Source organism: Pongo abelii, chromosome 6 (genome assembly GCF_028885655.2).
Source record: "Pongo abelii isolate AG06213 chromosome 6, NHGRI_mPonAbe1-v2.0_pri, whole genome shotgun sequence".
Classification (NCBI taxonomy): Eukaryota; Metazoa; Chordata; class Mammalia; order Primates; family Hominidae; genus Pongo; species Pongo abelii.
Window position 1 is genome coordinate 67,862,251 of NC_071991.2, and position 13,278 is coordinate 67,875,528.

At 34.3% G+C, this 13,278-nt stretch overlaps 1 protein-coding gene across 1 annotated transcript in view; it reads right to left on the minus strand.

Annotated features, from left to right (window-relative positions):
- AHR (aryl hydrocarbon receptor) overlaps positions 1-13,278 on the minus strand; it is a 47,848-nt gene that overhangs the window by 27,245 nt on the left and 7,325 nt on the right. Inside the window, exon 2 of the mRNA XM_002818180.6 lies at positions 8,930-9,117. Within this exon, the coding sequence (XP_002818226.1) occupies positions 8,930-9,117 (188 nt within the window). The remainder of the gene's footprint in view (positions 1-8,929; positions 9,118-13,278) is intronic.

Below are 13,278 nucleotides of genomic sequence, written 5' to 3' on the forward strand. Positions count from 1 at the left end.
TATTTCCACTATTTCCTCATTGAAAGATCTATGAAGGAGTCATACAATACAAATAAGAATTTAATCTAACAAATGATGGAATTTAGAGTGCAAATACATCACAGCATTATCAAATGGTCATACCACAGATGACTCCAGTTTTATTCCGACATGCATTTAACCATATCCATGTTTCCTAATATGGTACTTTCCTTCCTTAGACATCTAAGCTCAGATTTCCCCTGCTCCCTAAATGCCAAATCTTTTCATATCACATGCTTTGAATTGGTCAAGGAAAAAAAAATTCATGAGGAATACCGAATAGTGGTAAACTATATTTTGTATTTTGTTACTATAGTTTGCATTTAAACAGAAAGATGACATGATAAAAGTCTTGCCAGGGAAAGCATATCCCCTTTTAGTCCCTAACTGCTGCTATAAATTCAATTAATTTCGTAATATTTACCATCCCCTTTACTACTTTGGCAGGAAAAATTCAATTCTACTCCCATATTGACATAAACATAAAGAAGAGCAAAGCTATGACTTATAAAATTCAACCAACCACATAAACTTTTATAAATTAGAAAGGGTTAAGTAACGCAGTATTTCTTAAATTTAAGAAAAACATTCCCAGTTTAGTTTAGTCTGCTATGATGGGTATTTCCAAATAATATATTAAGTGTACCTAAAAGGAGCTTCTGCTACATACCTACTGGTAAAACATACATATTTCACTCCAATACACTGTTTTCTTTTGTAAAAGAAGCGTTCTTTTGAGGGAAGGAGGGAAGAAACTAAAGAAAACTATGTTATATTCTAAATTCCTAGGAAACAGAGATTAGGTCTACATAGTCTAGTACCTTCTAATTACACTGAGAGACTACTGTTTTTCTGCCTACAAACTTCTAATCACCATCGTAGAATGGAAGAATATTCCGTTTTTTTAAAATGCAAATGTTAGTTTATATATTTATGATTGTAGGTTGAGAAACTAGTGTTACTGTCTTTTTAGCAAATCTAGGAAACATCATTTTCCAGCTCAAGAAGTCCTTAAAAGTTTGTTCTATCCAAACTCTTACATGAAAACTGACTTCCAAAGATGTTTAACATTTTTCCAGTTACTCATTGGTACGCACTCAGTTTTATACAATTCCTCTATAACTATATGACAAATCTCTGCATTAATGGAACAAGAGCAGTTAATTGACCTTTTCAGTGGGGAATGAGTTGCACTTAGCTTTTCATATATACAAGAGTAGTATTTAAATTGCATTTTAAGTAACAATGTAAATACTCCATGAGGGCAGTGATCCTTAAACTTTCACAGACATTAGAATCACCTGGAAGGCTTAAAATACAATGCTTAGCCACACCTCTAGAATTTCTGATTCAGTAGGTCTAGGATAGGGCTCTACAGTTTGCATAGGTAACAAGTTCCCCAGTGATGCTGAGAATGAGGTGCCACTCTTTGAGAAACAGAGACTTAGAACCTCAGGATTTAGAAAATAACTCACGTATGTTCTGGATTGAATTCCCTCATACTTCTTAAAATTATCATTCCATGCTGTTAAGCACAGTTATTATTGTGAATGTCTTCAGGAAATAATAACAATTTTACAAACACAAAAGCTGAAGCACCTATCTTAAGACATAGCGCAATAACACAAAATTTGACATGTATCCCAATATAGCAAGTAGCATACAATGCCCAAAATTTCTATCCTCACCAAAGCAAGCTATCACACTTTTCCAAGTGTCCAGATTTGGAATATATGCCACTTTCGATAAAAGAAAACAGTATATGTAAGTAAATTATTATGTATTTATCAAAAGGGGAAAAACAGTTTATTAACAAATTTCCATCTCTAAATCAAAAATATGAAATTAATTAAACAAAGGGATTCTCAATTGATATTAATACCAGGTCCATAAAGGCCCTTATGCATATTCAAAAAAAAAAACAACAGAAAATTCTCCATTAAAACAAGTGAAATATCAGGATTCTGCAGGAAATAACTATGATTTCCATAACAGTAACAATTTTAATTATAAAAATTTTTCACAGATCTCTCATTTTTAGGATTAATTTACTACAAACCTAATACATCAGGGCAAGCAAGCATCATTATCAAACATGCTGAGAAGATGAAGACCCTGTGGAACAGTGAGGTTAAAGTCTATCAAAAAACACAAGATTCGTTAACTGAACTAGCATCCACAGCTCCTGCTGTCAGTGCTTTAATCACAAAAACACAATCTCCCTCTACCATGCTGAGATAAAGAGATGAAATGTCTCTGTAACACAGAAATTAGACATGATAAAAAAAAATCCAGCTGATAACAGAATGCTCTGTAAAAATGACAATAGTGTGAGAAAATTTCAGGCTAGAAAATACATGAAGAATTCAGTATGTACAATTCATTAAGGTTCTCTATGTCAACCAATCCCATCAGACTACTTGTCTCCGTCTTTTGTGTGTGTGTGAAACAGTCTCACTCCTAAGTTCAGTGGCACCATCACTGCTCAATGCAGCCTTGACATCCTGGGCTCAAGGTATCTTCCCACCTCAGCCTCACGAGTAACTGGGATACAGAAGTGCACCACCAAGCCCAGCTAATTTTTTATTTTGTGTGGAGACGAGGTCTCACTACGTTGTCCTGGCTGGTCTCAAACTCCTGGACTCAAGCAGTCCTCCTGCTTCGGCTTCTCAAAATGCTGGGATTACAGGCATGAGCCACGGAGCCCAGACATTTGTCTCCCTCTTAATCTCCCACTGTTAACAACTGAATGGCTTTTTGGCCTCTATGGACAAACAAGGAACAGAAATCACCTTCTCTAGTGTTATTATTTTTCTGTACACACTTTCATTTCATTTCAGTTTCCACTTTCATTTCATTTCAGTTTTCACTTTCATGTACAGTTTTCTCTCTGGCTCTCCAATTTAAGAACACATCAAATGAAGGTATCTTAAGCCAACTCATTATCACCTTAGCATACTTTCATACTTCACAGATTCCACTTTTTACCACCCTTGTTCATCCTTAAAACAGCTTATCTTTGGTACTTTTCCTCTTATTCTACATGTTCTCCCCCTGGAATATTTTATTCACTTTAATGGCTTAAAATGTTATTCTGACGATATAATGACTCTAAAATCTAAATCTCCAGCCATAAGCAAATAAACGAATTTGAGTTACTCATTAAAATTCATTGATCAAAAAGTCAAAAGGCTGTAAGAGCAAGATTTAAAAATAATATACAAATATTACTAAATAAAAATTTCTTCAGACTTTAATGTAATTAATATTATATGTGAATATGTTTTATAAAACACTGTAACATGAAGGTTTACATTTCCATTAACTGGATCACAAACCCTAACGAAATATCTTAAGACTTAACTACAGATTTTTAAATGTCTGTATTTGAAAATTTTCTAAAAAGGAAAATTGCTGAAAGTTGGTGATTTTAATGTTAGCCCATGGTAGTCTCCCTAAAAAGAAAAAAATTCGTGACTAATGACCTGTTCATGGCCAGATAAGCAAGGATTCCAGAGCCATGCAAGACTAGGTAATGATCAAAGAGAAAACCATTAAATCAGTAAATTTAAAAGAGACAGGAAAGCAGCAAAATACATAATATATGATGCAATGAGTTTAGATTGTTTGAATCTCAGATATTTGTCACTGTGTTCTTCAAAATACTTGTCAAAGCAAACAAAAGCAGAGATAAAAGTATCCTATATAAAGTTCTATCATATTACATTTATTCATATAATCTAATAAATCTTGTACTGTAAATTGGGATATCTGAGGAAAAGAGAGACTAAATTCCTGAACCAAAGAGGTCACAATATTAAATATGAGAGCCAGGATTTGTATATTCATTCAACAAGAATGCGCTACTATTCTTTGTATTTATTCATGTTTAAATCTGCGGGGGTTTTATTGTATGAAGTCCATAAATTAAAATTTTAAAAGAACCTATATTTATATAGTTTTAGCTATGAAAGTTATCATGAATATTGTAATTAGAGTTTCATGTTTTAAAATGTGAATTAGGAAAAAAGATAACAGTTAAATCACCATGTAAGATGGATAATGCCATGGGTAAATCAAATTCAACAAATACTTTATTTGGTGATTTCAAAGTGCTAAACTGTTATGCAAACAAACCTACTTTGGATAGTCCTAGAATTAAGAAATAACATTTGCTATGATACTATGATACTGAAACTTTGGTAAATTACTTGACACACAGAAATTTTAAAATTACAACAAAGCAGATGAAATTATAGAATTCTCATGAATGAAAAAGCAGACATACAAATCTATTAGATTTTATAAAACATCAACACTTAAAAGTGCATTACTTAATTCATTTTTACTGCTTGTTCAAGCTTGTTCTTTGCATATACACATGTACATATACTTGTTTTTCAAGAATAATGTTCTGGGCTAGGGAGATACCATAACAACTGAAATTCGGAGAAATGCACAAGCTGAAGATGAATAAACACAATAGCTCTCTTTCGAAAACCTAATGAACTGGGAATGAACTGTTAAAGCATCTGAAAAAGGAAGACCAAGAACAGAGCACTTGTAATTTTTAATTTAAAATAAAGTCAAGAAAGATCCATGATAAACAATGGGGTCAAATAAATGTTAGATCATCACATAATATAACTATTATCCTCTCTTCCCACAGCATTTTTAGGCTTAATGAATGAAAATATTTTAACATGTAAATAATTCTACATTTTATAAAATGGTGATTATTTTAAGCGTGTATGATTCAAGACTTAGATTTTCCCTAACATTACCTTGTTTTAAAAATAACTAGAAGAATACTATTCCCTATGACAGCTGCAAATGCAGGACTCTGAAATCAGAAACTCGGATTCCTAAGCTCCATTTTGTCAGGCTCATTAGGTGTTTGCATGTAAACAGAAAACAAAAGTAGTCATTCCCGAATTCTTAATTTTGGGGTAGCTGTATAAAAACAGAATAATTTGAACAAAATATTTACATAATAATGGGCATTTCAAAAAATAGTAAGGAAATCTCATTAAAAATTGTATTAAAGATATGCTGAAATTAGGAATGAAACATTACGATGCTGATTAGACTGATCAACAAGCCCAGTGTACACTGTTTAACAATTTTGAGAGACATGATATAGGAGGAAACAATCCTTTCTCTTCACATCAACCAGTTTCAAGATTAGATTGTAACCACCCAAATCCTAGTCTCTATTAATAAACTATTACTGATTGTAATCATTATTTAAATTTTTAAAATACCCTCCATCTCAGAGATAATATATTTAAATGTAATGCTTAAATCATGTCAAAGAAACTATTTTCAACTTTATAACTGAAAAGTTGCTAAGCCTTGCTCAAGTATTTTAAAGTTATATTTCAAAATGTTTTAATTAATTAGAAATGGATAAATATTAATGTAGTACTTAAAACTTTAGTGTTGCTTTTCAGACAACAGCAGCAGTATAGTCATGGTTCCAAACTTTAAGAAGATCCATCCAAGTTGGATTATTTAAACTTGCAATAAATAGATGTATTTTCTTGGAAAAATATCTATTGTTACAGTAAAACTTGAGTTTCCTTTCTAACAAGATTGTATGATTACTCGTTTATATTGTTCTTTCCGCAGGAATTTACACACCCCCTGTTTGCATCCTGTTATTCACTTTGAGCTTCCCTTCGCTTCGCTATACTGTTTCCCTAATAGTGGGAGAGTGGGTCCAACTGCACACAAAAATCCTAATCATTGTTAGCATGTTTCAAATCTCTTCGTTTGCATCTACCATTTTTTCAGTTCATAAGGGTTACCCTTATAATTTCATTCTCTGTGTGCTCTGAAATGTTGCATTGCCTTTCGAGACCACTGGTAGTCTGGAGGAAATTTGGGGATTAAAAAAAAACCTGATTATTTTCATTTTCCATCTAACTGTATGTTTCTGTATCAAACAATCTAAGAAACTGCGTAGGCTGAATGTACACCACTAAAACACAAGCAAAAATATTTATAGACTTCTTTAAATTTTGTATGTTTGCATTTGTCATTCTGAAGGCAAAGAAACAAAAATTAACTTGTTCAGGGCATAATCAAGGCTAGGCTAAATCACTGCCTCAGACTCCGTAACATGCTTGTTAAAATACTGATTCTTGGGTTTTACACAGAACTTACTTGTTATCAGCAGGGGCATGCCTCCAAATTTGCATTTTAAAAAGCTTTCTAGGTAATTCTTATGCACAATGCAGTTTGAAAAGAATCTAACGTTAAAGATAATGATAACGTAGTTGATGAAGGAATCATGCAAATAGGTAATAAGATGCTACTGTCAAATACACTGAACAAGAATAAAAAATAGATAAACTCATTAATGAAGAGCTGAGAAAAAAGTTTTTAACAATTCCATGACGAACCCTGTGTTAAACTATGACATTCTTTATAAGATAGACTGTGAGATCTCCTTTACTTGAAGCATTGAATAATAGGACACATATCTAATCATGTATGTGTCTGTGTGTATATATACATGAACACACATACACATACAATGTAGACATTAAATATAGAAATATATCTGTTTATATATGTGTTTCATACACACACTTATATGTATGTATCCAGATACACACATATGTACTACTTCTAAACAGAGGAAAAACCTATACATTTTTTTTCTTTTTAACATATATAATTTGATTCCTCATTATAAAGGAACAAGAAACGGAAAGGCAAAATGACTCAAGTCAATAAAGCTTTATCAGAGAATAATGCCTCCTTGGCTTCTAGACTCCAGACTCTCTAAGGGTGGCAACCACGTCTTACACATCACAGAATCTGCCACCACATGGTCAAGCACTAAGCACAGCATGTGAGTAAACGCTAGGGATCAGGACAGCATTCCGTGAAGCTGGGAGGAGGCCTGAAGTTACAATCTACAGCAGTGGCTCCTAAACTTCAACATGCATCTAGCCCTATCACCAAGGGTCCCACCACCTTAGGCTCCATAGGTCTAGGGTTGGACCCAATAATTAGCATTTCTAGCAAGTTCCCAGGTGATGCTGATGCTGCCTGTCTGGATACTACACTTTTAAGAACCACAGGACTAGGAAAAAATCCTCAGTGCTTTGCTATGCAACGGTTCCCAGAAAAAAATAGGTATTATTTGGTCAGGAAAAACAATATAAGGAATCTAGAAACCTGAGTTCTAGTTCCAACTATGTCAGCTAAATGACTATAGCTAATACACACATACTTACAGACCATCACTGAATACTGCGTAACTCTTCTCCCAAGATGAAGGGTTTGGTATAGAGGCAACTGAAAATTCAAACACTTTTTATAGAGGTCAGAGAAAATTTGTGTACTATGAAACTTTGAAATATATAATCTTTCCTGAAATCACTATCCTCAAATCTGTATATTGCCCAGACCACAACTGTTAAACTAAACAGCTTTTGTCCAAAAGACAGGCAAGCAAGCAAGCAAATAAATAAAAAGATGCTCAGACAAAACACATCAGATTATGTAAACATAAATCTAAAGGGAAATTAACTGTTGCAATATTCTAAACACAAATTACCATTCGAATATCTATAAACGTGTTGTCTAGGCACTTGCTAGTGACCTAGACTAGCAGGATCAGCATCATCTCAGAGCTTGTTAGACACGCAACATCTAGGGACACACCTAAAGCTACTGAACAAGAATCTGCATCTTAACAAGATCCCTATGTGATTTGTAAGCACATTAATGTATGAGAAGCATTGACTGACATATCCCACTGAGATTTTATCATTAACTTGCTATGGTTAGTAAAATTATACGACATTTTAAAAAGACCATTTCCTTAAAAAATCTATTTCTGCCTTATAGACAGATAAAAGATAAATCAAAAATTAATTTTACATGAGAAAATACACTGAAACATCATTTGCAAACAAAAACTTCCATTGCAATTTAAAGGTAACAAATATCATCCAGCCGCCTAGATCAAAACCCTAACCTTTACCGCTGAGAAAACTGAGCTACGGGGATGCTACCTGGTTTGGTTAATGACAAAGAGTTTTCAGTGACACAACAGAGAATGAAATCAAATTCTATTGACTCTTACAATCAAATGTTCTTTCTAGTGAAAAACATGTTTTAATTATATTTCTTGCAGTCGGTATACAATTAATGTAAAATATTAGAAATAGGCCGGGCGCAGTGGCTCACGCCTGTAATCCCAGCACTTTGGGAGGCTGAGATGGGCTGATCACCTGAGGTCAGGAGTTTGAGAGTAGCCTGGCCAATACAGCGAAACCCCATCTCTAATAAAAATACAAAAAATTAGCTGGGCGTGGTGGTGGGCACCTGTAATCCCAGCTACTTGGGAGGCTGAGGCAGGAGAATTGCTTCAACCCAGGAGTCAGAGGTTGCAGTGAGCCAAGATCGTGCCATTGCACTCGAGCCTGGGCAACAAGAGCAAAAGTCTGCCTCAAAAAAAAAAAAAAAAAAATTAGTAATATACATAAGTTTGGAGGGATAAATAAAATGACATGTCTATGAAAACACAGAAAATCCAGCAAGATGGTGTTTTATCTTTTTTTTTTTTTTTCAAAAAAAAGAGAGACTTTTAAATATTGAAGTAGAAGGGAAACTGGAATTCGACATAATCAATTCGAGCATAACTTCTAAATATATGATTTTCAAAGAATGATACCATGAATCATTTCAGTGGCTGCATCTGTTGGGTGAATAAAACTGGAAAATTGATTTTAAGACTTATAAATCTGGCTTTGCCACTAAAGTTTTACTATACAGCAATAAATTTTCCAAATACAGCTAATTTTTGTAGTTAACACAGAAACAGCTATTATTTAGTACAAGTATTTTTTATAAGTTATTGTAGACAAATTAAACCCTTCTGTCTTACCGTCAAAGAAGCTCTTGGCTCTCAGGTAACTGACGCTGAGCCTAAGAACTGAAAGTTTGTCCAACTTATTAATAACATCTTGTGGGAAAGGCAGCAGGCTAGCCAAACGGTCCAACTCTGTATTAAGTCGGTCTCTATGCCGCTTGGAAGGATTTGACTTGATTCCTTCAGCCGGGATTGGCTTTACTCTGAAAAACAAACAAAATACCATAAAAAATCCTTTAAAAATATAAAGCAAAAATTTCTATTGCATTATAACATCTCCTCAAATATTTCTCCAACACAACAAACTTTTAAAGTCTACTTAAAGTTTACATAAGTCTTTCTAAAATCTTCCTTTCACATCTTAAGAAAAACAAGGGAATGGGTTAAATTCTTCCTAATATTTCATTAAAAAGCTTATGAACTCATCCTAGGAAAATGTTTGCTTATACTTTATGCATTTGTAGCACAGTGATTCCCAATTAACAGATCTACTGGGATTTTTTTCCCCTCTCAAATGCATTAGCCATTGTTTGGCGGGAAAAAAAGAGAAATTTGTGATAAATTATATGAAAAATATATTTCCTTTGCTATCTTCCACAGGAAGCATCTATGTTGTCAATAAACAGGGACAACCCTAAATAAAGTATTTATCTTCATATCACCAGCTTTCTGTATTTATTTACTTTCAACTCATTAGAGATAATGTCCCAAAGCCCCTCTGGCACCTGCAGATGGTCCTCCAGCCATCTAATGTGGTCCTCAAATATTAAAAGAAGAATAAATTTGACTTTTGCTATTTACATTTCTTGTTGGCAAATATTAGAGGTTAATGGTGATTACCTGCAACTTTTGCTTTTATATGTAGACAACAATTATACTTAATTATTAGCTTTCATAGCTTGTGTCTCAATTAGAAAGTTCAATGAAACCCTAAACAATTTAGCATGATTTTCACCTGAGAAGAAAGACACTTATGGGTCAAAGAGGAACATGAGTTCAGAAATGAAAAGTTGAATAATTTCACACAAAGACCCCAGCCAGGATTTCACAGCAGACATTAATCACTTAAGTGAATTTAAAGATCATCAGATACCCACGCTGAATTGGAAAACGAAAGTAATTTATACCTTATACCTCTATACCTTCCTGTTAGCCAGAAAAGTAATTATTCAGCGTTTTCTTACAACAAAGACATTTTTGACAATTCAAATGGAATTATATCAGCTTTTGTAAGTAGAAATTGGCCTGGGCATAGTGCTATTAATATGACCCAATCAAAACATTTCTAGATAATTTCTTTTCAATGATGTATGTGGAGAAGTAATACTTTAGGCAGAAAGAAGATGAAAAGTAAATACTTCTACAAAAAAGGTAATACATCGGTAAAATGATGTGTGTGTGTGTGTGTGTGTGTGTGTTTATGTATGTATCAACAGATACCTTCTCCAGATTGTCTGTACAATTGTGTATATAATAGAAATTGGTGATGGTTCCCTAGCTATTTTCCCCTAATCATATTGCATTTATAAACAAATTTCAAGTCACACCTAATTACTTCATTTCTCCACTTAACCAACTGAATTTCAAACTTTACCTATAATGCTTGTCTACCTCATTGTGTAATTCTCTACTGGTTAATTAATAACTTGCTGACAAGTATTTATTTATATCCATCACATCCTGGACAGCCCAGGTAAACACTTTTCTCCTAACTATTCAAAAAGTGTTATGGGAGCTAAGCAGAAGCAGCAACTGCTTGAAAAAAGATTTTACAGAAAATGTGGTATCTGAGATGGATCTTGAGGGAGGGACAGGATTTCATGAAGAGGCATAACTAAGGATTGGTGAACTGTAAGAAGTTCCCCATCTGAAGGGAGAAGCACAGGGTGAAAGACAGAAAAGAAGAAAGATGGTTGGGGCCACATTCTTTCAACAAATACTGAACACCTATCAAGTGCCCAGCACAGAACACTTACAGGTGAACAAAATATACAAAAGCTCCTGTTGTCATGGAGCTTACATCCTAGGTGGAGGATGGAGAAATAAACAAATAAACATATAACTTTTAGGGCGGGTGAGTGCTAAGAAGAAAAATAAAGCAAGGTAACAAACTAAGGGATGACAGAGGTGATGCTAGTTTGAATAGCCTAGGAAGGTCTCTCTGATGTGATGTTTCAGGACAGACATGAGTAAAATGAAGTGAGCTATGTGGGTGTCTGATGCAAAAATGTTCAAGATAGAGGAGACAGAAAAGTAACGGTAGAAATCGGACTTAGGCATCTGTTCTTAAGTGTTGAGCTGAGATTTACAAGATCAGCCTGTTTCACCAAGCTGACTCTGGTGATAGAGAATACAGAAAGCAGGACAGGGTTCGCTGAAGTTAGGATTCTGGGATGCCAGGAACTTCTTTCTAAAACATAAATCTGACTATGTCACTCCTCTGATTAAAATCCTTCAGTAGCTCTGAACTGTCCATGTTCCTTAGCTTAGCACACAAAATCCTTCATGATCTTTCTAGCTTCATCTACCCCTCTGGCTTCATTTCTTCTATCAAAGCCATTTTTGTCTATTCTACCCCAGAGCTAAGAAATTACTTACAGTTACAACATGTGGTTTAGTGCTTTCATACAACCTCCTTGTTATGTCCCATTGGGTTCAAGTCCCCGCTCAAGTAGATCACTTTCATGAAGTCCTCCCTGACCTACCTCACAATGGATTAGCAACTCTGCCCCATTTGACTTCTTATACAAATGTCTAATATAATGATTCCATTAAGGAATATTCCATACAAACAACTTCGCATAAATAGAAAGTGTGTATACAATCCAGTCCTGCACTCTTGGTAGCTTTCCAGTAATGATTATGAAACACTGGAGAGAAGAGAATGACACAAACACTGAAACAAGGCAACATGCTATGACATAGGGAGAACTAATAGTAACATAAAGGTATCCCTCCATGTTGTACTGCTGCCTGTCTTGTGCTGGCTCTTTGCAATATTCAGCCTCACACTAGATTCTGAGGCTTGCTTTTCATAATGCAAAATTGTCTACATTTCTAATGTATTACTATGTGTCTTATAAAATATTTGAGAGCAAATTTCCATTGTCAAGTAACATAATTGCTTATACTTGTTTGCCTAACACCCTTATTTTTATGTAAGCTTAAATCATTTTTGTATCCTTAATGCCCAGCATAACAGAGTGGACTCTCAATTAATGTTTGCTGACCAAAAGTGCCAAGAAAAGAAATGATCACAACCTGACCAAAGGCAGTGACAGTGAGGTTAAGAAAGGACTGGCTTGAAGAGAGATTTAAGCCAGACTCAAATGTTCACTGAACTAAACTAACTCACTATAGGAAGTAAGGAAGAGGAAACCATTGAGTGAGGAGAGGTTGCAAATGGTTCTGTGATTTGTAGCTCAGAAGAACAACTACATTTCCCAGTGAGAGCTGTACCAGAAAAGGAAAAAAGTGGCTTGAGGATAGACCTCAGTAATACCAACATTGAGGTATAGGGCTATGGAAGAGGCATAGACACAGAGGAGAAATGATACACAGGAAAAAACCAGGGCAGAATATTTTGGAGGTCATAGAAGAAAGTCAAATACACAGAGGAATTAAGGTCAGGGCTGAGAAGTACCCTCTGAACTTAACAATTCAGATGTACTGGATTTGAAGCTTTTAAAATGTCAGATTGTTAAAGCTAACAAAGGTAATGCATTCAACCCGCTTTTTCACTGATTTTGTGAGAAATGTACAGATTTTGTGAAAATATTTAATATCTATCCATACATCTTGAAGATATACAGAACAATTAAAAATAGAGTAATCTTACATTAACTACACTTGACTTGGATTATGCTAATATTTTTACTTTTGCATTGTCTTCAAATCTATAAGAAAGGACACTGCTAACCATTATTTAAGGAAAAGGCTGTTTGAAATATAAATAAACATCCCTGTAAGATTGGATTTGGGAGCTCTGGAGTTCAAACATCTCCTGAAATAGACCGTATGATGTTGGTCAGGCAAAGGAGTAACTTATTATTTTTTGAAACCTTTACCTCAAAAATCTTGTCCCAATCTGTAATCAAAATTGTTATGAAATCAGGACTCCAGCTGACTGCGTGCCATGCTTCTGTTTAGAAGCCCTGCAAGCTTTAACTGCTGGTGGTAACAGGCCCAACAGTATGCCCAATGCCAGTTTGAATGCTATCTTGAAAGCCTTTTTAACATCTCCATCAAAAAAGTCTATAAGGTTCATCATTTGTAGCCAGTGTTTGAAGTAAAGCTGAAAAAATTAACCAAGTTTACTCATAAATATAACTGTTTTATATAATATTCATTATAAAACCTCAAAA